Here is a 25,594-nt window from a genome sequence, read left to right as displayed (position 1 = left end):
GCTTGAGTCATCTTAATTTAACACTGTGTAAAGCTTATTTCCATGTCTAATGAAGTGGTAGACTACAGAGACTCCCATTTCCCCTACTCTGCTATTTTACTTGCAGTAACATTTATAATAAAGTACACCGTACATTCCCTAGTTATATACATAAGCAGAATTTAAAATTATATATTTTAAAAATGAATTGCAAAATGCAATTATCCATTTTATTATCCACTATTTTTCAAAGTGGTGAAAATAAGTGACAGAAATGTCACATTCCATGTTTTTTTCCTTAAGTTCCTTGAAGAAATTTAAATTGTTTGCAGAAACTTTTCAATACCTGCTAGGTTTTATGTTTCTACAATACAGTAATTAGTGTGCCTTGAGTGTCCGACAATCCAGAGGCAGACATTTACAGCCGCAGCTTCGTTCACACTCGTAATGGGAAAGCTGCCCTTCCTGTTTTCATTTTCTTGCCATGTACAGTACTAGGTCTCTTATTATTTTTTTGTTGTGAAAGGGTCACATACTTAGGTGATTACATACCACTCTTTTCTGTGGTTTGTTCCTGTTTTTCTGTAAGTCGTTTCCAGCATTGCATTAGGAATGACAAAAAAGACTGTCAAATATTGTGTTTAGTCTCAAAATGTTTCTGTCCTTTAAAGATTTTTAATGCTTATGTAGTGCAAACACAATGTTCTGATGAATCTATAACCCAGTTTTACATGAATACAATTGCAGTGCTGAACCCAACAGTGTAATGCAGAAAAAGCTATGGTATCCAGAATATTTTAGCACCGTGAAATGTAGCGTTATATATTGTAAATTTAAATGAACAATTATATCTTGACAATAGAAGACACCAGAGCACATTTTGTTGTTTTTTTTGTTCATGCGGTCCAGTTGCTACAGAGGAAGGTTCAGAAGCACTGATCATCATGACCCTCTCAATAACCTGCCAACTAGCATTGGAGGCTTTGGGAGATCATTAATCTCTGCTCTCAGCTGTGGAGGTGCAAATGTTCAGTTAATGTGCAGGAGTGTGTTGGAAAACAAAGGCCAGCCAGCATGGTCAAGGATAAAACAGTTTGCAGTGCGCTTAACAATCGCGAAAGGCAACTGCTAATTAACAGCTCTGCAGGGAACTGATATTTTCTTCAGGGCTTGACATGACAACCACTTCCCATTCGAGTCAGCAGAGACTGGCTTGGGAAACACCCGCCTGTGGTTTTGTGAGAGTGAAAGCAAAACACAGAAGGAGCAGAGCTTAATCAGGGGAACACCAGATATATTAAATTATAGTTCAGGCTGGAGCTTACATGAGTTATCGCTGAGATGGAGGTACCCAGGTTATTATGTGATGTCTCTAAGTGTGAAGAAAACAGTCAAGAAGCTAGATTCCAGCTGTTAAACTAAACCAGAATTGCGACAGTCCAGGGCTATGGCTTTTATTGCAGAGGAGGTTCTGGTGAAAAGTTGAGACTGATTGTTCGGTTTTAATTAAACCCTGCTTTCAGATGTCATCAGCAAATTATACTCTTGAAATGAATAGACCATTCTCAAAACATGTCAGTACTCTGCAAGATTTATTCGCATGCTGTTGGATTTGCAAAGTATTTGTGAGTAGGATTACTGTGTCCATTTAGACAAGTGCTGAGTAACGCGGTATATCCTGAAAGTGATTCCTGCTTTTTTATAGTTTTATTACAATAATTGTGGAAGCCTTCATTGCATTGTATGTATTTCCTGGCATTATGAAATAAAAGCATCTCACAAGTATGTCCTGTAAATGGCTGAATGGCATTTTAATTTAAGGGGACATTTTGTCACATTGTATTAAAGTAAAGGAAATAGATTAAAATAAAACTCTGAAGTTTAATTTGCTACATTAATTGGGTACTGTGAAGCAGCTACATGTGGTGATATTTAGTATATCTTCTTTTAGCCACAGTTCCCCTACTGTATTCATGCTACCTCACAGATTATTTTCGTTTCCTTCAAACAATTTGGAGTAAAACCTTTTGTTGTTGGGAATAAACCAACATTTTGACTTTTTATGTACAGTGCAACAAGCTTGTTAGGCAGCACAATGCAAAAAAATGAAAAAAATACTCATAGGAGTTTCTTTTCAGCCACACTCAAAATCACACTATTAGTAGGCCCTTTTTTTGCAAACTGTGTAGTGTTTGATGATGATGATGTTGAGATAGTCAAAGAGGTCAGTTTTTAAGCACTGTAATACTGAATCCTAGGCTGTTTGTGTTCAAAGACAAAGTTAAAAAGAGACAACAACATAAACTATAGTAACTAGCATGACTCCTGCTACACAGCACTGTGGTACACGACAACTAATGCCTAAGTTCAATAATTATAATGTACAGCTGATTATTAATGGAATGTACTGACAGTGATGCTGAATAGGGATTTAATGCATCCAAAAAACATCTAACACTAACTTAGCAAATTCCTTAAAACTAACTGCATGTTGGTTCAGTATCATTACCAGTAACTTAAAATGCGTTTCCCAGACCTACTGAGGCAAGACTGAATCTGTCCCCACAAGTGAGACAGACAGTGGTTTGTTCAGTGTTATATAGAAGCTATCGAGAAACCAAAAAGGAATCTGAGCATGCACTTACTGTACATATTGTCAACAGCATGTTTTCAGTAGACACCATGCAAAAGATCCTTAGCAAGAACATTTCTGTGATGTAATTTTTGTAATTGTTATGGTAAAAAAAGGAAGGTTCCCACAAACTGTCAAAAAATTCCAACAGTAATAATAAGCAGAATAGCTCTCTACTGAACAGTTTCTCTTGCAGCTATAGCTATCGGAGTACACACTGTCCTAAGCAGCTTTCCCTAATGCACTGTAAAAAGTTGCAGCCTATATTACAAGGGTAGGGTTTTTTTTCAAGGGAGTAAAAATATTCAATGTAAATGTGTGCCGGTGATTATATTGACTATTTTTCATGATAATCAATATATGCATCTTTGTGTTACATACAGTATTTGCAGAGCTCTTGTTTTCTTATGTTGTTGTTTAATGCCAACCAGTGGTCTTATGCATGTACAGGATGAGTATATCGAGGTCTTCACATACTTGTAAGTATCCACACAATGTAAAGTTTAAACCAGTTAGTCATGCCTGAAGATGGGTTGACAGTGAGAAAATGACACAGAGCATTACCAGGAAGCCTTCAGTTCTTAAAATATTCCCCGCTTACAGGCTGATGTCATTGCCAAGTCGTATGACAGTCATTTGACTTGTGCTGTCACATCACAACAGGTGGTTTGCATCGAGCTGTGGTTTAAGTGATTTCTTTCCAATGCAAAGTCAGAACTCATGTTTTTTTGTGTTTTCTAACATATAAAAGTTTATTATTCTCTAGTCTTTACACAAGTTTTTGTGTTCCTGCTAAGTATCAAAGTTATGCATAGGTGAAGTTAAACTGAGCCTGATTTGGGGTTTATGTTGTGTAAACATTATTGGATGACCCTGTAAGTCATTTTAGATTGTGCACTCCAAAATTCCATACTTGATGTTTTGACATTTATCAATACAGTTAAAATTGTAGAGAAAACATTTTTTTTATTTAAATTGAAGAATTTGTTAGATACGCTTGGGACTCTTGAGTAGCTGTGAAAAGAGATTTTTAGTGGGTTTTGTTTTCTAAAATCAAACTGTTGCATTTCTTTGGAACATCCAGGATAGTTTCATTCACTTCCAGATAAGCATCCGTTTTATTTATTGTCTTACAACAAATAAAATTACAGCTATTTTCCTTACACTTTTTGAAAAGCTTTTCAAAAACAGCTGAATTAAGAAGTCCAATGCTTAACGAAGAGCAGCAACAGGTGTTGCTGAGCTCGTGAAAGTCATAGGGTATAATGTAATTAAAATCGCCATAATATTAACTTGTAAAACTATTTCTACTGTAACAGCACAATAATGTGAGTTTAAACTGTAATTAGAAATTGCACATTTTTATTTCATTACAATCCATTAAACTGAGGAAACTATAACCAATACTGACAAATGACTTCTGTATTGTAGCCTTGTGAGATCCATGACATGCTGTGATTTGAAGTGCGAGTTATACTATTGCAAACTATTATTTTATTGTTCTTTTTAATTACCATACATTAAAATAGCATCCTGTGTTCTAATCTGTCATACTGTACACAGTATGCTGTAATACATTAGTGTTTGAGAAGGGTTTCAAGTGTTTTGAGACTTTTAGACGGCCATTTTAATACTTTTAACATCCTGTATTATGAAAATTACAATATTAAAACGGCTGTCTTGGGGTTGCATCTAAAGTAAATTTTTGGCTTTAAAAATAACCTAAACTCACAGGACAGCAAATCTGCAGCTCAGATGCAAATCCTTTAAGTTACAAATTGCACGCTGTGACTGTTAATGCACTGTTACACTGACCTCCACAATACATGTCCACATGGTAAGTTTGTATGGCAAATATATTGTTATAGGTTGTGCAGTATAGTTGTACGTAATTTTTACGGTACATTTTGACTTAACTCTTCTCTGTATTCAGTATTGTCTCAAGGGACCCTAACTTTGCATAACTTTGAAATAAAAAAAAATCACATGCTTAGTGGTAAAGACAGCTGTTGTGGTAATACAGAAAACAAGTGGTTCACAAAAACAAATCCACACTGAAAAAAGACCCAGACATTTTTTTTTAGTTTTATGCAATATTGAAAACCTTACAAAAGTCATACTGTCCCTTCTTTTCTTACTCCTTTGTTCTGAAATGAATGATTTCATTTATTTTTTAATATTTTTTAAATATAACAGACAGATCCCCTTGTGATAAACTGTTAGGCCTGCCAATAGAACACAGAATTGCTTTAATAATTCTGTAAGAACCTTTAGCATTCTCATTAAGCTGGGGTATAAGTTTCCACACCACCCTTTTTTAATGCAAATTGCTTTTCAGTAATACTGATGTGATTACTAGTTAGGGAATACAGAGCAACTACTGTATATATGGACATTACTCTGAATGGCAGCAGCTTTAAATTATACCCAGACCAATTGATTAAAACTTCTGAATGAGAAGATATAGTGAGAAGAAGTATGGAAAACTCATTCAAAACTCATCAAAAAGATAGCAAGGCTCTCAATGCAACAGTTTTTCTCAACCAGAAAGCCTGCAATAGTACAAAGTACTTAAAAATAGCCCCTTAAAAATATATTTTTGTGTGTTGTTTTAAATGTGTTGGTGATTGTATCTGTGCATTTGCAATATTTAGTGTCATAAATTAAAATGATCTAATTGCACTGTATAATCTGAGTAATAGTAATACTTCAATCATGGGTACTAACTGAAATGTTCAAGTGTGCTCAAACTTAGTAAACAGGTACTGTAAATACCTCTCAGGTAATGAAATAACTTTGATTCACATCACTATATTCTCTATAACAGTGAAAACCTTTTGGGACACAGAGTCATTTCAAAATTTAATGCAGTCATAAATCAAAAGATTTATGACAAAATATCTCAACACTGGTATTTATGTTTATCATAAATTAGCAGTGAGCAGACTAAAGATGGATGGGTATGTTGTTATTGTAGTGACTGAGAGATTATCAAGAAAAGCTGCAAGTATGTCTTGTGCTGTGCTTTCAGGGGTGAATGCACTGTCATGAGCATTGTTCAATAAAAAGTCTCTCCCAGCACAAAATACACAAATAGCACAAATTTGAGATCTTCTTTTCTATTCAACAAAAAGGTGCTCATTTACAGTATATCTTATTATTTTTAAAGAAAGATTTCAATTCAGTTGGCCTTCATTTTACTTTTTAGTCATAACTGTAAGGCATACTTACCTGAAGACCTTTCTTATTGGTTAGTTTTGACACATTACTGTTTATACAGCATATACAGTACGTTCTTACTCTCTGCTAGATGGTAGAAAATGGTAAAAAAGCACAACAAATCATTGAAAATTGACCCTCTCTAATAGAGTTTCTAAATAATATTTTAAAACATAAACATGGAGTAAAGTTGCTTAAGGAGTTCAAGTAGGTACAGTAGCTGCGTCAGCATGGGTTGGCTGCAAAAGAACGAGTAAAGGTTTCGGCTTCAGGTGTGACACCCGAAGAAGGCTCCAGAGCCAAAACGTTATGTTTCTTTTCTTCTCTTTCCTGTATGGAATAAACCTTTACTTGTTCCGTAAAGTTGCTTAGCTGCTTTTCAATAGGCCTTTGCATTAATACTTGCATGCAATATAAATTATAATACTTAACCATCTTAAAGATACAATGAATATGTTCGTTTTCACACACAGGTTTTCTGATATCAAAATTTTCATGGTACTTGGTGCTTTCACAAAAGTAAACCTTAATGAGAGGTTAAGGTTAAGGCTAACCCTAACCCTAACCTTAGTGAGAGGGGAAGCCTGCAACCAAATTTAGCCAAACAGAATCATCTTTGAGACACCTTTCAAGAACACTAGGAGTGCTTATATGATGGTCAAACCATTTAGGAATAGAATGGGAACCCCCATCACGTACCATAGTCTGCTTAATTTTAAAGTACTTAAGCAGAAAAACTCTCTTTGAAATGGGTCATTTGTTTATTTACTAGGGGCAAGCAGTATACCCCCCACTGCAGAACATCACCCTGTTCGCCAAGTGAACAACGAGCCTTTGCTTTTCATCATTAATTTTGTGCGTGTGTGCAAGCCCACGTCTTTATTAAAAAAAAACGAGAGAGAGAGAGACCGAGAGCAGGAGAGAGAATGTGGGTGTTGTAATAATGTGTGGGCTTCAGTAGGTTCAGAGTCAGGCAGCGCAGGAGATTTTCTAGAACGAAAACCATATAGTCATTTTAGCCGAGCAACTGCATTTGTGGATGGTTTGGGAAGGACAGAATGCAAAGGTAATGTTTGCGTGCTTTTGCTGTTACAGTGCTGATGAATGGGTAGACATGCCTGATTAGGGGAATATACCGTTAGAGTAGATTTAGTATCAATTAAGGCAAGATTGTGTTTATTATTTTTTTGTTTGTTGTCAGGTTGTTCGATATGCAATTTGCTATACGTGTTTACACTAAAAAAACTGGTGCTCGTGTTTTTAATCTCTCGGACCTGTTTGTGAGGATGAGTAAGAACAAGATTTGGTTGAGTAAGAATGAGACTATTGTTTATTAAATGTATTTTGGGCAGTTTACTTGCAGGTCACAGGTGTGAAAGGGAAGATGAGCTGTTGAAATGATTGATAATAATCAAACATCAGTAATGTTGTATAGAGTGCATGATGGAATTCATTATTTAAAAAATATATATTTTCCAGATAGTGCATGTTATGTAACAAAATCTTACTTTTTGCAAAGATCAGCAAACTCCACTTGATGGTAAATAGCAACAAAACCAAAATATGTTTGATTTGTCATGAACAGGAGCAGATGTTTTTATTGAAGTTATAGGTTTTTTATTATTTTAATCTTTAGGTATTTGTGGCACATCAATTAAATGCACCAAATGCTACGGATAAGCATTATTAATATATTGATATCAATATTGTAAACATTGTGCTGATAGGATGGTAGTATACAGTATCTGAGTATTTTAATAATTGATATTATTATGTGAAGAAAATTGTGGATATGTAATTTTTCATCCATAAAAACTGCATGCATAACAGCAAATCAATTCTTATTATTAATATAAAAATTGATTATTGTATTGTGTTTCATTTGGTGGCCAAAAACTGTTCTATATGTCTTTTTGTCAGGCATGTCCCTGACTTTGATCTTACTGAATTAGCAGGTATAGTTTTTTAATCCATTTATGTTTAATTTAAAGTGATTAAAATATTAAACCACATACCTCTTTGTAAATTAACAACAAAATACATCTGTGCTCCTCAACTAACCTGTAAATGTACAGGTTGGCACATTTACATCATTCTCTATATACATTTCTTAACACAGTTATTTTCAGATCCAAACTAACAGTGGTAACCTATGAAAAAACGATCGGTTTTGATTGCAGTGTAACTGATAAGACAGTGTATGCTGCATGTTTTAACAAGTGAATGAACTGCTGAAAGAGCCCCTTCTGTAGCATGAAATACTGCAATGTGATGGTTTGGGTTCCAGCTCAGGTTTTGCTGCTCACTGACCATGACCCCCATGGTGGACTTGATTTGCCCGGATGTGGGTTTCTGCAGAGCAGAGCACTGTGGCTGGCCAGTCTCCAGTGTCAGTGGAAAGATCACTGGTTCATACTGTGGTGTGCAGTGCACGCAGGGAGTTAGCCTGACCGGTCACTCTCAGAGAATTTGTCTGCAGCCCACTCAGATTGAAGACAAGTTGAACACTATTTTGTGATAGTGAAAGAAAATCACAGTTCTGATTCAGTTTTTTAAACTTAAGTTTTTTTCACCCCTATTCCGTAGTCTTTTTTACAGTGGTACTACTTTAGCAAATGCTTTTATCAAAGCAGTGATCACTCAAAAGGGATATGTTTTTTTCATAAATACCATAATATCTTATGATATGAAAAGAGAAGCTACAGTAATTCTAGAGCATTTTTGTAGTTTAGTACCAAAAATGTGGTTGTAGTATTTGCTTTTTTATGCCCCACATAAAATACCTAATTCACATGCATCTTCTTTACTATGATATTTAGAGAAATATTCTTTCAAATAAAGATTATGTAAATGAAATAAATTAAATGAGTTGCTTTATTTTCCTTTCTTTTTCTGCTTAAAGCATTCAAGAATTGTGTGTAAGCAAAAGTGGAAATAAATAAGGCAGAAAAACATATACAGTGTAATTTATTGACAGAGAATATTGAGAATTGAGATCGTATCACTGACAGTACGTGTGATATTTTAAAGGTGAGGAACCTTTCAGAATACAACAGTGACAGTTCTCTATTTTTTTTGATGCGCGTTAATATTTATTGGCAGTTCTGTAGCAACCTGTCTTTTTGCTTTGAATCCAGATGAGGTTCAAAGGGATCTCTTGCAACTGTGACAGCAGTATGATGGAAAGTGACCATTTCATACTGTCCAGTTGCTTCATTTTATAGTGATTTGGTATTTGGTGTCTAGTAAATGGATCTGCATGTTGTTTTCTTTCTACATTCGTATTTGTTATTTGGAACATTGTTCCATACTACCTAATTATACCATAATATTGACACAAGTTAAGTCGGATGTCAAGAATAGAAAGCTGAATGATAAGCAGGTAACTGATGCACCAGTTGAGAAATGCATTGATGAATTCCTGGGTCCTTCATCGTGTGATAGTGATATTCCCCATGTAATACTTTCCATCACTCTGTTCTGAAGATGTTTTTTCTACATGGAATATCATAGTGCATTAATATAATACAATCTGCAGTATGATACGCCCAAAAAAATAAGTGTGTGAGATAAAAAATGTAAGCAGGGTCTTTAATTTAAATGTGCTTATGAACATATGCATTGCCCTGCAATTTTGTGAGCTGTGTAATTTGTTTCTTTAGGATGACCTGACAATTTTTAAGACTGGTACATGGTTAGGCTTTAGTAGTCATTTTTGGGTAGCACATTCCCTACGCAGAGATAGATTGTATATCACGCATTACGATCGATTTTGTGTCTCACAATTTTGTTAATTTTAAATTAAATTAATTTTTTCTCCTTACAACATCATGCATGTGCATTATTGATGCATTATAACGCGCCGTACTATCTATACTATAGATTCCAATGTAGCACAAAAGAAAAGTTGTTTAGGACTCTACTTTCTAAACCAAAAACTAATTGAACTCCTGGAAAACAATACTAAAGCTACAATATAAACCATTAATTGTGAAACTGCAGCTCTGTAATGAGTTCTCTGATTCTTTGTGATTTAAGCCAGAATAAGAACTGCAGTTTGTAGTCTGACAGTAAAAGCTTGAAGTCCAACTGTCACTTCTTCGCTTCTGAAAAGGGAAAATATTTGGTTTAATCACCTAAATAGTTACTGCCATTTCAAGTGAGACCTCTAAGGTCTGTGGATAGAAACGTGCCATTGAGAAAAGCAAAATAAGATACAGACATTTGACACTGGAAAAACATTCTGCCTTCGTGAGTTTTTCTTTTTTTGTTACTTTTATGCAGCAAAGCCAAATGTGTAAACTAGAAGTAGGTAGCATAATGATGAATTAGTTTAGACATGGTTTTATTATTTTTAAGCTTCAGAGGTGTTTTCTAGCCAACTCATGTGAAGATTTAGCTCGCTGAGCATGATAGCTCAGTTCATTTAGATGGAGAGAAATGTTTTTGGGGAGTGTGTGGGTGGTGCAGACGGTATCAAGTCATACATGCTGAGAGAGATTCAGTTTTTACTGGGGTAGAATGGCATAGGTTTTCTAAACGATACGAAACTACCACTACACTACAGACTGCAACCCCACCTCCTTTTTGAAAACACTGGCATTTCAAAGAGGGTGCAGACATCAGTTGTAATGAAATTTGCACTAAACAAAGATTCTGTTTGTTTCAAAAGCTAAGACTGGGCTTTTCGATTTTTAGGTAAATACTGTAATCTCACATTACCCACTTTGGAAGGCATGTGGTGCTTCTTTATGTAGAAGTTATTAACCTCTTCATTTTAAGATACTATGTTTTTTTAATTTGAAATTATTAAGTGATTATAAAATGATATAACAATATTAAATTATTGAGGCAGGGTTATTACTGATGAAGCAATGAGTAAATAATAAAATGAAAAAATTCAGAAATATTTAATAGAAGTATTTAATAGAAAAACTCCACTTTAGCAGTATAATTCTTTATTGACACAACAGTAATTTTAATACTGTATTTTACAAACTCTTACAATGCATTGGTTTAATTTAAAATGTTTACTTGCTGTGTAACCACTATCACTGAAATGGAAGAGTGCTCACAACATACAGGGGGGCTGCAATCTGCAAATTTATAACACAAATAAAATTTGATAGGTGAAAAATATTGCATTAAATTAGTCTCTTCAAAATCTAATAATGTGACTCAATGTTAAACTAGTTTTTAATTTTTTTTATTTCTGTTTTAAGTTTTAAAAAATCTGTTACTGTTTTATCTCAAACATAAAACTCAGTATATCAAAGGACTTACAGTATATTAGGCGTGCAGTGCCTTATTTTATTATTTTATTTAAAATAAAATGTCTTCACTTAAGGGCTAAAAATAAGACTGAAATAATGTGGAGGTGACTGCACTAATGTGGAGCTGACTCTGCAGTAATGAGGGGAGTTTCAGTTGTTTCCCTCTGTTTTGCAGGTACCAATGAAAATGGCAGAAGAGGTACAGATGCTGTTAAAGGTTTAAAACGAAAGAAGGTGGTGACTGAAAACCATCTGAAGAAAATTCCCAAATCGCCGGTGAAGAAACCTTCACAGACAAAAATCTCTGCATCCACAGCAAAGGCAGGCACACCTTCGTCTGCTTTCCCAAGCTCTTTAAATAATTTAAGCACTTCTCCTGTGAAGAATGGAAACCTGGAAGATGACAAACACATGCAGAAACCCCCCCAGAGCAAAGCAGTGAACAGTGAAGCAGCTTTGAAATCGGACGATGGTGAGGGACTAATGCAGACTGAGGCATCTGTGGGTCAGCAGCAGCCATTTGACCCCTGCCAGGGGCAGGAAGCTGAAGAGCAGCAGCAGGGGGGCAAATCACAATGGCGAGTAAAAGATAAACCCTCCTTGCTGCAAGAAGTCACAACCAGACAGCCTCCCACTGCTTCCATGTTAAGTGAAACTTGGAGCTGTAAGTCCAGTGGCAGCCCACCTGGCATTTCAAACAGTGCCTCTCCTTCACATGCCAGTGCTTCGCTTGAAGTTTTGTTAAAAGCCATGGAGCCAGACCTCAGTTCATTGACACAGAAGAAAAGCTCCCTTTCCATTGCTCCAGCTGGCAATCCTGGACCAATCCAGGTCCAATCCACTGGACAGACCACTGGAATGTCCAGTGTGAATATGAGGGTCCAACAGCTGCCTTCACTGTCACAATCTGAACTTCTTTCGGGACAACACTTGTATTCCAGTATTCCACAGACTGTGCAAATACCACCAGCTCTAAAAAGTGGGCAAGCACTTAATCAGACAGTGTCTCAGCTGCATTATCAGCACACTCCAGTTCTTTCAACGGGTGGGCAACAGAATCCTCAGAAAACTGTGCAGGATTTCACGCAGTCAGCTACCCACCATCAGAAAAGCCAAGAAAAGCATGGCTTTCAACAGTCTTATAATGTAGCACCAATGCCTTCAGTGAATCATGCGCCTGTTCCATCAGGTCCTCAGGCTCTTTCACAGAGTCAGCCAGTGGTCCACACGTGCCAGTCTGCCTCTGCTAGTGTGCCCAGTAATCAAGTCCAAATGGCCACTATTATAAACCCTGCAGTGGAAACAATGTGCAATATCTCTGTAAAGGACCAGAAACCCAAAAAACAAGGAAAATATGTTTGTGAATACTGTAATCGGGCTTGTGCCAAACCTAGTGTCCTGCTGAAGCACATACGATCTCACACAGGAGAACGACCCTACCCTTGTGTCACATGTGGGTTTTCCTTTAAGACAAAAAGCAATTTATATAAGCACAAAAAGTCCCATGCACATGCTATAAAGCTGGGCCTGGTCATACGGCCGGATTCCAGTAGTGGGATACTGTCACAGGAGTCTGACAAAGCACTTGGTACACATTCTGACGTGGAAGAAAGTGGAGAAAGCGATGATGAAAGCACAGCTGATGAAAGGAATTTGGACCCAGAATCCTCACAAAGCAGTCTTACAGCCCTCTCTGAGAGCAGTGTGCAGAATTCTAGCTCCACACAAGGTAACCTTTTGGATGAGCCTCTAGCTGCTTATGAGATTGCAAAATCAGGAACCAATCAAAACTCGTCGGAACCCAAAGTAACAGCTGCTTTACCAAAAGTAGTTGTTTACCCGGTGAATGTTTCCCCTTTGCGGGCTGACAGTCCTCGAGTAATGGATTCTGCCCCGGAGCTTTCTACAGCACAGAGGCAAAGAGATTTTCAGACAGCAAGTATAAGGTCAAATGTAATGGTATTGTCTTCTTTAAAGGAAGTTGATGGAAATAGCCTTCAGCAGGAATCTGTAAGTGACGATGAGGACCAGCCCCCTAAGTCACCCCCAGGAGGAGGGCATGCCCAGTTGCAAAGACAGCAAGCAACAGACTTCTCTCAGCAGCAGCAAGGCAAATGCCTGTTAAGCCCACGGAGTTTAGGGAGCACAGATTCTGGTTACTTTTCACGGTCAGAAAGTGCAGATCAAACAATGAGTCCTCCTAGCCCCTTTGTTAAGATCATTTCAGCTGTGGAGATGGATGTCAATAAGAGCCCTTTGACTGGAATACCTTCTGTAGTAATGTCAGCAAACTACGCAGAGAAATTGTCAGCTGTACCAGGCCAGATGCGCCCACCTCTAGAGACGAAATCTCTTGAAGAGCGCATTTCTAAGTTAATATCAGACAATGAAGCACTGGTAGATGATAAACAGTTAGATAGTGTCAAACCAAGACGGACCTCTCTCTCAAGAAGAGGAAGTATAGATTCTCCAAAATCGTACATATTTAAAGACTCTTTTCAGTTTGACCTTAAACCAATGAGCAGAAGGACAAGCTCAAGCTCTGACATACCAAAATCTCCTTTTACCCCTACAGATAAATCTAAACAAGTATTCCTTTTATCAGTCCCTCCTCAATATCCATCCATGGACTGTTTACCAATAACCAGAAGCAATTCCATGCCCGCAACACCTGGATACTCAGCTCTTCCCCCTAACGTAGCACCTGGAACCCATCCACCTCGATGTCAGTCATTTGATGAGAAAATTGGATCCTTTAATGATGATGTATTCCTATCTGGCCCTCCCACCCCAAATCCAGCTGTTCACCCTCGAACGCTAGTAAGACAGACAGCAATTGAAGACTCTTCAACTAGTGAAGGCCATAGCCTTGCTTCAACAAGGTCTGTAGATGAAAGTTACCATGGATCCACCTTGGCAGCAGAAATTATGCCAAGAAGTAAGTCATTTGAACATGGGCCTGGTCCAGAGAAAACTAAAAAGTCTCAACAGAGCCGAGGGACAATGTATGAGTGTGAAACATGTCGAAACCGGTATAGAAAACTGGAGAACTTTGAAAATCATAAAAAATTCTACTGCTCTGAGTTGCACGGACCAAAAAGCAAGACTGTATCAACCCGCGAGACAGATCAGGATACCGTTCCACGCAACACACAGCCCCATGTCTTTCACTACATAGTTACAGGTGCCACAGGTGTGCTGGAGCAGCCACCTTTAATAAGAAAAAGAAGAAAAATGAAAAGTGTTGGTGATGATGATGAGCAATCCCCAACGGAAACCACAGCTCCTAGCTCTGGAAGTTTTGATTCTGTCTCAAGCCAAATGCTTAAAGATGTTCAGGGTAGAATTTTCTCCTCGCATACTTCTGTAATGGTAGATCCTAAACCTACTAGTAGCAAAGCACAAACCTCTCAAGTGCAGCTTGTGGCAAGAGGGACAGAAACAGTAGATTCAAGACTGTCTCCTATCAGAGAAGCTCAGATAAGTGTTACCGGTAAAGAAAGAGGAGACATAAAGAGACAGGGCAGTGGCATTTCAGTAATTCAACACACTAACTCATTGAGCAGGCCCAGTTCATTTGACAAATCAGAATCTTTTGAAAGAGGTTCGCCTGTGAATTTACAGGAAAAAGAAATCCAGAGTAAAACTAAACCAATGCCTATATCTAGGGTTACTACTAGCAAAGATGGACATTCTGAGTTGGCCCCTATACAGAAACAACCTGTTACTCCAGAAAAGCCAAGGGCTGACCAGCATGATGATCGCATATCAGTTCCTTGTGAGAATGTCGTTCCTGTACAGCAATCAAGACTCGTTCGGCAAAACAACATTCAAGTTCCCGAAATCTTGGTAACAGAGGAGCCCGACAGGGAGCAGGAAAGCCAGGTCAATGAACAAGAAAAGCCTGTAGAAACTTTTAACTGGCCCCAACGCAGTGAAAGTCTTTCTAAATTACCAACGGAAAAGCTCCCACCTAAGAAGAAAAGAATCCGATTAGCTGAAATAGAGCATTCCTCTGGGGAATCCAGTTTTGAATCTACCTTATCGAGGAGCCTAAGCCGGGACAGCAGTTTGTCACGTTGTTCTAGCATATCGGCCTCTTTTGACCGGGAAGAGGTGACAAAGCCAGAGAGCCCACTGAAGACAGAAGGTATTGGAAAGCCCCCTGAATATCAAGGACCACCAGTGGGCTGCAATACTCTGGGAGTCCCTGGTTCACACTCTAGGGAAATGAGACGAGCTGCATCTGAGCAAATCAGTTGCACTCAACCATCAGTGGAGGTTACTTCAGAGTACCGCAGCAAATCCTTTGACTGTGGTAGCATATCACCTACTAGATCTCTGTCACCTATGGAGACAGTTTTACCCAAGACTCCTGCAGTTACAGGAGTTCAGGTGCCTCTCATTGAAAGAAGAAGGGGACCATTAGTTCGGCAGATGTCTTTAAAAATTGGTCCTGAAACCCAGCAGCAACGAGGAAATCTTCCCATGTCTTTCCAACATGGTTCTTCTGTCAATATGGCTCCAGTTCAACAACACAAGCTTCAGGCTGCTAGTAGATCTTCCATGCAACCTATGATGATGCACTCAGCCAGTCATGGTGACATTTTTCAAAATAAGAGTGAAAATTTAGTCCAGAGTGTTAATTTGGGCAGTCAAACAAGCACTCAGCATCCTCCCGTTTATGGGCTTCCACATCCATGGCAACATATCTCCACAGGCCTGAGTGGTCAAAGAGTTCAGCGTTCTTCAGGGCAAATATTAGCTGGCCAAGGAGAAATCCAAAATAATTCTGCTGTTACACTTGATTTGCAAGAAAAGAAAAACTATGTACCCAAATATCAACTGCAAGTTTCCCCTTTGAAAACAAGCCAGTCATATTTGCTCCCAAGTGCATCAAGTAGTGTACCTGTAATCTCGCTTCCTGTTTCAAATGAAGTTATTACTGTTTCCAAGCCTTCAGATGCAATCCAGAATCTCTATATGGTCCCACAAGTGCAGCAAATTATTGCAACTCCCTCGCCTGGACCGATACAGCCAGTAGCATCCATTGTTTTGCCTGGGACCCTTCAGAACAATTCGTCATCATTCAGCCTAGCAAACCTCACCTCTTTGCCTCAGATATTAGTAACCCAAGATCAGGTCAATTCTTCATGTGCAACTGCTTGCAAAGTAAGCACTGCTCCAGTGCAAATCACAGACACGGATATTAGAAGTTTGCCACATGTTCAACAAGACAAGCCACAAGCTTCTGTTAATCCCCAGGTAAAATATATTCAAGTAATTGAGAATCAGAACCCCATTGGTGAGAGCAGAAACATGTCTACATTAGGTGCCACAAACTGTGTTCAGAAAATACAACCTGTGGGCCTTTATCCTCAACAGGAGCCTACTGCTTCGAGCAAACGCATGCTTTCACCTGCCAACAGCTTAGACATTGCCATGGAGAAGCACCAGAAACGAGCAAAAGATGAACACGGATCTGCATGCTCAACTGATGGCAGATCACTGAACTTCTTAAACACAAGGATGGGAGAGGTGACGAGACAAAGGAAGCTCATGCTGGTTAGACAGGTGTGTACCACCGAACCAGCTGATAGTCCATTAGACTCAGAAAACTCCCAGCAGCATCTGGAAAAGCCTGAGATTGAAAAGGTTGTTAACAGCCAAGCATCCAAAACCTGTATACCCAGAGCAACAGAGGCTATAGGAGAAGTCTCAGAAAAAGAAATGCCAGCAGTCTATCCTGTGTCAAATTCTGTGATACGAATGTCCCCAGGGCCACCCGTCTCACCTCAAACTGCCCATTCTGCACTGAAATCTCAAGGCAAGACTGAGGAAAGATCTTCTGCAAAAACCCAGTTGAGGTCACAGAGTTTCCAGGGTCAGGTTAAACTCGCCTCATCGGTTTCAGTTGTTAACGCGAGGGATAGCCATCGTTTGTCATTTCCCAGCCTGAAGACCACAACGAGTTTCACCTGGTGTTTCCTAATGAAAAGAAAGCCTCTGCATGTCCTTCAGGCTGACCAGCGTATTTCGGCCTATGCCACCTGGTCCATTAGTACAAACAACCCAAATCCACTTGGACTGCCGACAAAAGTGGCTCTGTCGCTTTTCAATTCCAAACAGAAAGCAAAGAAAACACACTACACTCAAGCAATAACCACAAGCTCCAAATCTGACATCTTGGCGTACTCCAGCAAGTTGAAGAACAGCTTACCCAAGGTAATTTGCTAAGTAATACAATTATCTGCATTACATTTGATTGAATGTAATTATTATTTAATTATAATTGAGTATTGCTGAATATTAGTTTGGTTATATATTATTTAATCATCGAGTTAATACAATTATTAAATATTTAAACTTTAAGAAAGTTTTAATGACATTTTAGGAAATAATTTAATGCAAGCATATGTATTAATTAATTTGAAATTGTTGCCTGTGGTATTTTTTGCAGATTAAAATGTACTTTTTTATTATATATTATAATCTGCCATTTAAATTAGCACAAAATCCCACAAGTAACCATAGCAAATGAATTACTGATGTGTGTACTTTATTTTAGTCTGTAATTTATGACTGCTAACATATATGCCTCATTCAGTTTTATTCATTTTTAACCATTTTAAATATTGTTAGAGGAACACGTTTTTTATTATAAACATTACCACAACTCTGTCAGTTCAGTACAGAAAATGAAAAATGCATAGAAGTTTGGATAATAAATACCTTTCTAAGACTATCTACGATTCTTAACTTTTTTAACCTAAAAAGGTTTTAGCCCCTCAGACGTCTTTGCCAAAGGAAAAAAACAATAAAGGCAAAGCAGAAAACCAACAGACCAGCGAGTCAGACAAGGAGTCTTCAACTAAAAGTGAGCCAAGACGAGTCAAAATCTTTGATGGAGGGTACGTACTACTACAAATACAAGCCAAAATGTGAGAAAAAAAACAGAAAGCAAGTGCATAGTTACTTACTACTGAAATATAGAAATGGTTAGATTTGTTTCTTGTGGTAAATTTATAATCGACTTCATGCCATAAGCCTTTTATCATAGCATGTATTGTCAACATTAAAAGTAAGATTGGCATTACTTTATTAAACCAAAAATGTTTAATCAGTCAACAGTAAATATCATGCTTTATGTGGGTATAACATGTAAACAGTGCATATTAAACCTTAAAAATGTTTAAAATCTAGTCAAATCAATTTGTATATGTTTTCTATATATACTGATGGGAAAAAAACACAACACCTCCTCCTCCACACTCTGGCCCTCCCGTCTGCATGGAACAGGCTGAAGAGTGACTCGTCCGTGAAGAGGACCTGATGCCTCTGCTGACGAGTCCATCGCAGCCTCTGTCTGGCCCAAGCCAGTCGGGTGTGATGTCTAGGAGGTGTGAGCAGAGGGCCTCTGGCAGGTCACCTTGCTCTCAGGCCAGCAGCACAGTGTCCTGTCACTGATTTGGGCATTGTGTCTGCCTGCAGTTTCAGCAGCAGTACATGTGGCAGATCTGAAATGGTCTCTCAGATGGACCAGTCTGATGTTTCGGTCCTGCTCTGGTGTGGTCACTCAAGGGCGACCAGATCTTGGACGGTCATCTGTACTGCCAGTCTGCTGAAACCTTCTATACTATTCTCATTCCAGAAAATGATGTGTTTCTTTTTACCATCAGTATATATATACAGATTTGTTTTCCACATTCTGAAATACATTTTAATGTTTTGTCTTGCTTTCATGGTGTAGAAATACTGTTTGTTAAAAAAGAAACATTTTTCTTTATGAAATATTTTGTATCATTTCTTCTAATCTGAGGATTTCAGTGCCATTCATACAGCTTATGTAGGTAGGTACTGTAGGTTAGCTCCCCTTTTCAGGCCATAAATGCCCATGGGGGAAAGGGGGGTGAGGGCCCCCATTTTTCTCAACCATCTGACACTGGAGGTGGAGGTGATATGGTCAGCATCATGCTCTGACTGGCCTATTACCCCCAGAAGGATTATCCCCTGGTACTCATTTGGAAAGTAGGCTGAGTGGACCTGGGAGCCCTCTGGAAGGATTTAGAGCAAGCTACATCACTTGCCCCTACCTGGGATTGAACCCAGGACCTTCCAGTCAGGAGCTAGATGCCCTTGCCGTCTGAGCAGCCACAGATTCAATACAACTTATACTAAAGACAAAACAGTCTATGTAATCAATACAAGGCCTGGAAGGAAAGTGGAGCACTAAACATTATAGGTCCCAATAATTTCAGACACTTCTGAGCAAATATTAAGTATCTTTCTTGGTAAAGACATTTCTGCATCAAGTGTTTTTTTTTACATTCGAGAACAGTGTGTATCTCTCTGGTGAGAGAGATACACACATTATGCACCTTAAAGTACAGTATATGAAAAATTCAAAATATTTAAAAAATAAGATATTTGACCATTTTGAGTTGACGTTTAGGGCTGTCATGTAACTGATTCATTCCTGGGTCATCCAGTCTTTAATGGAAATCTGACTCTGCTCTTGACGTTTCATTCCCAGGTACAAGTCAAATGAGGATTATGTGTACGTGCGGGGCAGGGGCAGAGGGAAGTACATCTGTGAAGAGTGTGGGATCCGATGTAAGAAGCCCAGCATGTTGAGGAAGCACATTCGAACCCACACAGATGTCCGCCCCTACCACTGCACCTACTGTAACTTTTCCTTCAAAACTAAAGGTGAGGCACTGAAAGCATGGAAAAAAATTAACAAGAATCTCATGTGTATGCACACTTTTCCAAAATCTTTTAAAATACAAATAAATGCTAAACACTAGATATATACTGTATAGGGTATGTTTTCTGTATTAATAGGGTTTATATGGAAGGAAGGCAGAAAAATATTCAATTAAATATAAATTATTTAAAAAGAACTGATCTTCCTTCCATAGTGGCATTTTTTATACAGCAGAACTTTAACTTTCTATAACTTTATAAACATTATTAATAGTATTCTTCATTCTACATAACCATACAAGTAATAAATTATTTAGCAATAAACAGCAGAAACTGAGGAGTATTTTTTGCCAAATAAAAGAACGAGAACTTATTAAATAATTAGAGCTGGGTTTAAAGCTAATAATATATAAAATCATTAGTTCTTATTGAACTAATTTTGTGTCATATTCACCTTTTTTAAGTAGAACTTTATCAGTCTGCTATGTGTCATTCTAAAAATGTGATATAAAACAGTGTTTTGCATGTTTTAGAGCACAGCAAGAATTCTTTATCAAAGTCTTTTTACACCTCTTAGCCCTGGCCTCAGGATTCTCTCATTCACTGTGAATATGTCCTCCTCACTTGCACTGTCTAGGGACATAGGGACATTTACCTAATCTGTATAAAACGTACCCCTTTGCCACTGTGATATAGGACATTTTGATTCTTGCTTGATAAGGTTAAGTTACAGTTACTGTAGGTATATAATAGATGTACTCTACATATCATTATAGAAATTGTACAGAAATAAAAGTGTACTTAATGTAATGAGTATAATACAAAGTACTAAAGTAATAAGTATAATAATGTAGTTTACAGTCATGTTTTATTTCCACTAATGAGAATTAGACTTTTTTAACTATTAGAAGAAATTAGAAGATTTTAACTTAATTTTTATTTGAGTTTGAGTACAGTTACATCTTGGTACTTGTTCACTTTTCTTTTAATGCTCCTTGTTATATAAATGTCTATAAATTGGTTAAAGAGGTTAAAAATATCAAAGTAATATAAAAGATGTGCTTAAAATATTACCTTATGGACTTTCATGATATTTATAGTGCAAAAGTGGAAATTCAGTTTAAGCCCCTACAAGCCTGGTAAAAACACCACGTTTACGGGTTTCTGAAAAAGGAAAGCAAGGCATATTAACGAGTGGAATATTTGTTTAAGGACTGTAACATGATAAAAAAAAATGAGCCACATAGTCCTTTTCTTAAATCATATTATTTGAAATGGTTTTCTAGAGGAATGAAAATATAAACCTATGCTTCTCAATTTCTTAAAAGGTCAGTGTGACTCAATGAAGGATCACCTCACTGCCCACATACTCTGGGAAATGGAACAGCAAATCAATACTGCCTACATGCCTTCAAAACGTTCTTAGTTACAAAATAAGCTGCTGTGCTACTAAGACTTAACAGTTATAAGAAATGTTAATATGTTCTGTGGTTTGGCACACATATACAATATATGCTGCACTGAATACTATACAGAACTATATGTCCTATATTCAACTGAAAGCATTCCTATGTCTCAGGAGTCCTGAGGACTGTAATGCAGCATCAAATCACACCTTTTCCATAGTGTGCTATGCTAATGAGAAAGAAGGCTGCTGTAAGTGATAAGATTTTTGATGCACATACTATACCTCTGGTGCACCATGGAAGGCAGCAGCAGACCAGGCTAATATGTCAAGCCACAAAGGTTTTATCTGCCGTTGACAGATTAAAAAATCATCAGCTGTACAGTATTTCAGGCAACATGCAGCTTCTGAATCACTATCCATTAATGGTCCCTGTATTTCATGCAGAGCTATGTTAATTGTTGTTGGCTATGAAGTCCCACAGCTGCAAGAACATCTGTCAGCATTTAGTGGAATGATGTGTGCAGCTCAAGCCACTGCTGGATATGGACATACTTTTCAGGATCTTATCTAACATATCTGTAAGGTGTTACAGTATGGGTAGAGTTTAGATTAAATTGTTCTTTTGGCAGTATTGGATTGTAGCACAAGACAGTGTTTATCCAGAGGATGTGTGTGGAAGTCCACAGGTATAATGATGTAAATCTGTAGCCTAATACAGCCAGTGCCTCTCATTGTGGACATTTATCAAAGTTTAGAACAGTTTGGTGCTAATTTATTCAAGGCAGTTAAGGTGTCTTAAAGGTGTCTTAAAAGTGACACTATAGCAGAGTTGTAGTTATAGTTCTCAGAGTCCAATGTGGGGAATATTTGGTGGAAAAAGAAAGTAAGACACATCAGTGCAGAACCTAAAAGAATGTCAGAATGGACCTAACAATACAGTAAAGTACTTGGTAAACACAAATCCAATTTCCAATTCACATGGTGAAATCATTAACTGCACAGTTGTGCCTGCAGGTGTGTCCACTGATTTTAAGAACTGTATGTCCAAGGCTTTTATGGTGGGTCAGGCAATCCTAAGTCAATGATCACCCCATGTGAATTCACAGATATGGCTACAGCTGTCCCAGAACAATTGATGGTGGAATGTAGAACACCTGGCTTTGGAGTGATGTGTCCTATTGTTTCTAATGGGATACTGCAAGAATGGCAGAAGCCCAGAAAAAGGTTCAGTCCACAAGATATTGCTCCTATAGTTCAGCATGGCACTGGCTGTGCCTTACAGGTCAATGGAAGCTGCTGTTTTCTGTGAAAGGCACTGCTTGCTGGCGAATCATGTCCCTCTCTGGACAAAAAGGTGCAGTTTTATGGTGAGCATCCTGATAAGCTCAGCCACAATTCTGGATGTGGTGTTCTTGAAGAACAGCACTGAAAACATTTCAGGGATTGGTAAAGTCTTTGTCCTCAATCCTACAGAACATATTTGGGATATGGTAGGATAGGAAAATAGGTAGACACAATACAGACGAACTTTTCTTAATTCCAGCATTAGGAATACCACACTGTTCCTCTGGCCATCTATTTAAATGTACTAGAAAGTAATTCTATGACTAGATGGAGTATAATACACTTTATTTCTCTTATTTTGTCTGCACAAAATCCAAATACAATAATGTGCTGTGAAAACAGACACCTCTCTGCATGTTATAAAATGAAACACAAACCCATCTACAGTACAGTATGTGCACTTGTGAGTTTTGGAATTTTCTTTTATCAGTTCATTAATTCTTGTTTCATAAGACTACAGAAATTCAAATGGTTTGTCTGCTTATAAAAGTATTTTGCATGCTGTCCTCTCCTAGCCTGATGGGCTTTTCATATAGTTAGCCATTTTGATTCTTGGCTGCTACTTTGTCATGTAATTACTGAGCAAGTCATTGATATATTGTTTTTTTTGGTTTTTTACTGAGTTCCATTCATCTGTATTATATATTGTTGATTGTGGTTCATGCATTTGCAATAAAATGTGCCAAGTAATTCCTCTGGTGTTTCCATAGCATGGTGCTTACTTTGTAGAGCTGAGTTTTCCACTCCGGATCAAGGAGGGGAGGATTACAACAGTTGTGCAGCAGTATACAGTAGTACACAAGAGAGCTTACCAGTTTATATGATGGTGTTTGCAGTTATAGCCCCTTGTATGAAGACTGCAAGCCTGTGAAGCTTTTTAGAGCACCTGCATGGTATTCTAAGGAAAATATTCCTCAAAAGCTTGTTAGTATTTATCTCAATTCAGCCAGTATGTTCCTTTCACAGTCTGTTTCACATTTCTTCTGATGCCTTTGTGCTATAGTTGCTCCTGAAAGGTTATTTCAATACACTTCAAGGTGGATAATTCATTGCACATCCTAATCCACTCTTTCTTTACAACTTTCAGTTCAAGTAGTAAAAAAGTACCAAGCACACTAACAAAGCAATACCATAAGCTGGAGCGTATATTTAGCACTGTGTTCAGTGCTGCTGATAAATATAGGTGTAAATATTTTGTAAAACAACAGGAAGAGATCTGCTTTGAAATATAGTATTACAAAGGAAATCCGCAACTTTTTTCACTAATTGAATGATTCTTTTGATTTTTTTCTAAAGCTTTTATACATGTTTAAAGTGAGCTTTATTTACATCCACTTTTAAGGTCATTAATCACAACACTAGCATTTTTCGTTTCTCTACTTTCACTCACCTGTGGGCGATAAGAAATGTTAAGAACAAGGACAAGACTATCAGCCCAATAGAGCTCATTCTTTTACTACTCAGATGATTCTGTCACAGCGTGAAGAGTTTTGAAAAGATCCCATGTGTCTCCGCCTTGACAGCATGGGTTGTTAATGTATTCTGTACATTTCATATTTCCCAAATCTCTTTCATGGCGGTGTTATTTAACTGTTACCTTCTTCTGCCTTCACAGGTAACCTGACCAAGCACATGAAGTCCAAAGCCCATAGCAAGAAATGCATGGAAATGGGTGTTTCTGTGGGTCTCATAGATGATCAAGACGCAGAAGAGTCAGGTAAGCTTTGTCTGCATTCCTGATTGCCCGTAATTTCTGGTCGGATTCATTGATAAGGGTTATGTTCTCTTGGTGATCAGAATTCAAAATATTGTATCACCAGCCAGTTTTTAGCAGGAGAAGCCCATGGAGCTGGATATCTATCTCCAAGGAGCACTTTAAGATTACTCATGCAGGGCTTTCTCAGTTTTTGTCCAATTAGTGATTTCTGCAGATTCCCCTGTGCCCGCAGGCTGGCAGCAGTGTCCGTGAAGGATGTGCTGCTCCTCCAGTCGGAGTGAATTCTCCAGTCTGGCGGCATGTCAAAAACTCAGTGGATGGGAGCTCGTGTGTCTCCCCTTCCTGATTCTCCCTGTGCAGGACAGGTGGCATTTCTATGAGCTGTAGCCAAGAGCTACAGAAATAATTACAGGTTCCAACGTGGGCAGGTATAAAAATGAATAAACAAGCAAAATGTTAAAAAAAGGATCGTGGACATACTGTACATGTGACTGTCATGTGATTTGATCTCTGTTCCCTCGGTGCCAGCTTCACACATTAAATCAGACATTTACATCACCTTTGCTTCATTCAAGTGCTGGAGAAAGATAATTTGTAATAATAATGTATTTCTGCCTCATTTTAAAGTTCATGAACAAACAGTTATTGCCTTATATTAGAAAAAACTCAGCTTTTGGGTCTGCTGGATTGGTTGAGTATGGTGGACTGAGGCTAAAAGGAAAAAAGAGGATGGGATCTCGAGTTTCTAAATCAAGATATAAGAGAGTAATGAACCAGATATCACATTTCTGTATAAATACATTTTCCTGAACACCACCGGGTTGAATGTTTGAAAAAATATTTTGTAGTTTTTACTTTTATAAGAAGTTATTTTAAGAAGTTAAAATAAGCATTGTATGGACAGATCATGAAAGTTACCAGTGAAATGCTGAAACATATTTAGTCAGTTCTATCTTTTTTCTGTGTTTTTTCATGGAGGCAAGAGTTCATTGCATGACAGCAGTTTGTAAAATGTTCAGGTGTGCCGTGGCATATTGAACAAGTCTCTGAGTTCATAACTGGTTGGCTGTGGGTTCAAGTTCCATCTGTTGATCTGCTGTTGTACTTTTTGTGAGATATTTCACCCCAGTTGCTCCAGTCCATCCAGCTGCTTTAGTTGGGGGATAATTTTTCTTGACAGACTGGCATCCCATTCAGGGGGCTGTCAAGTGCTCTCTCTAATCCACCGAATGCCAGGAACAATCAGGATGAGCTGTGACCAATTGGGCTGCTGTGATTCAAATAAGGGAATTACCTACATCTACAGATTCTTACCT

General features: G+C 37.9%; 1 protein-coding gene across 2 annotated transcripts in view; it reads left to right on the top strand.

The window, feature by feature from the left end:
- hivep1 (HIVEP zinc finger 1) overlaps window positions 1-25,594 on the top strand; it is an 82,054-nt gene that overhangs the window by 47,801 nt on the left and 8,659 nt on the right. For both annotated transcript variants that reach the window (XM_015357700.2, XM_015357699.2), the window contains exons 4-7: window positions 11,279-17,328; window positions 17,881-18,014; window positions 19,637-19,812; window positions 24,177-24,278. In XM_015357700.2, the coding sequence (XP_015213186.2) occupies window positions 11,279-17,328; window positions 17,881-18,014; window positions 19,637-19,812; window positions 24,177-24,278 (6,462 nt within the window). The remainder of the gene's footprint in view (window positions 1-11,278; window positions 17,329-17,880; window positions 18,015-19,636; window positions 19,813-24,176; window positions 24,279-25,594) is intronic.

The sequence above is a fragment of the Lepisosteus oculatus genome, chromosome 10 (genome assembly GCF_040954835.1).
Source record: "Lepisosteus oculatus isolate fLepOcu1 chromosome 10, fLepOcu1.hap2, whole genome shotgun sequence".
NCBI classification, from domain to species: Eukaryota; Metazoa; Chordata; class Actinopteri; order Semionotiformes; family Lepisosteidae; genus Lepisosteus; species Lepisosteus oculatus.
The sequence above is the reverse complement of the archived record's forward strand: the minus strand, read 5'-3'. Positions and strand labels throughout refer to the sequence as shown.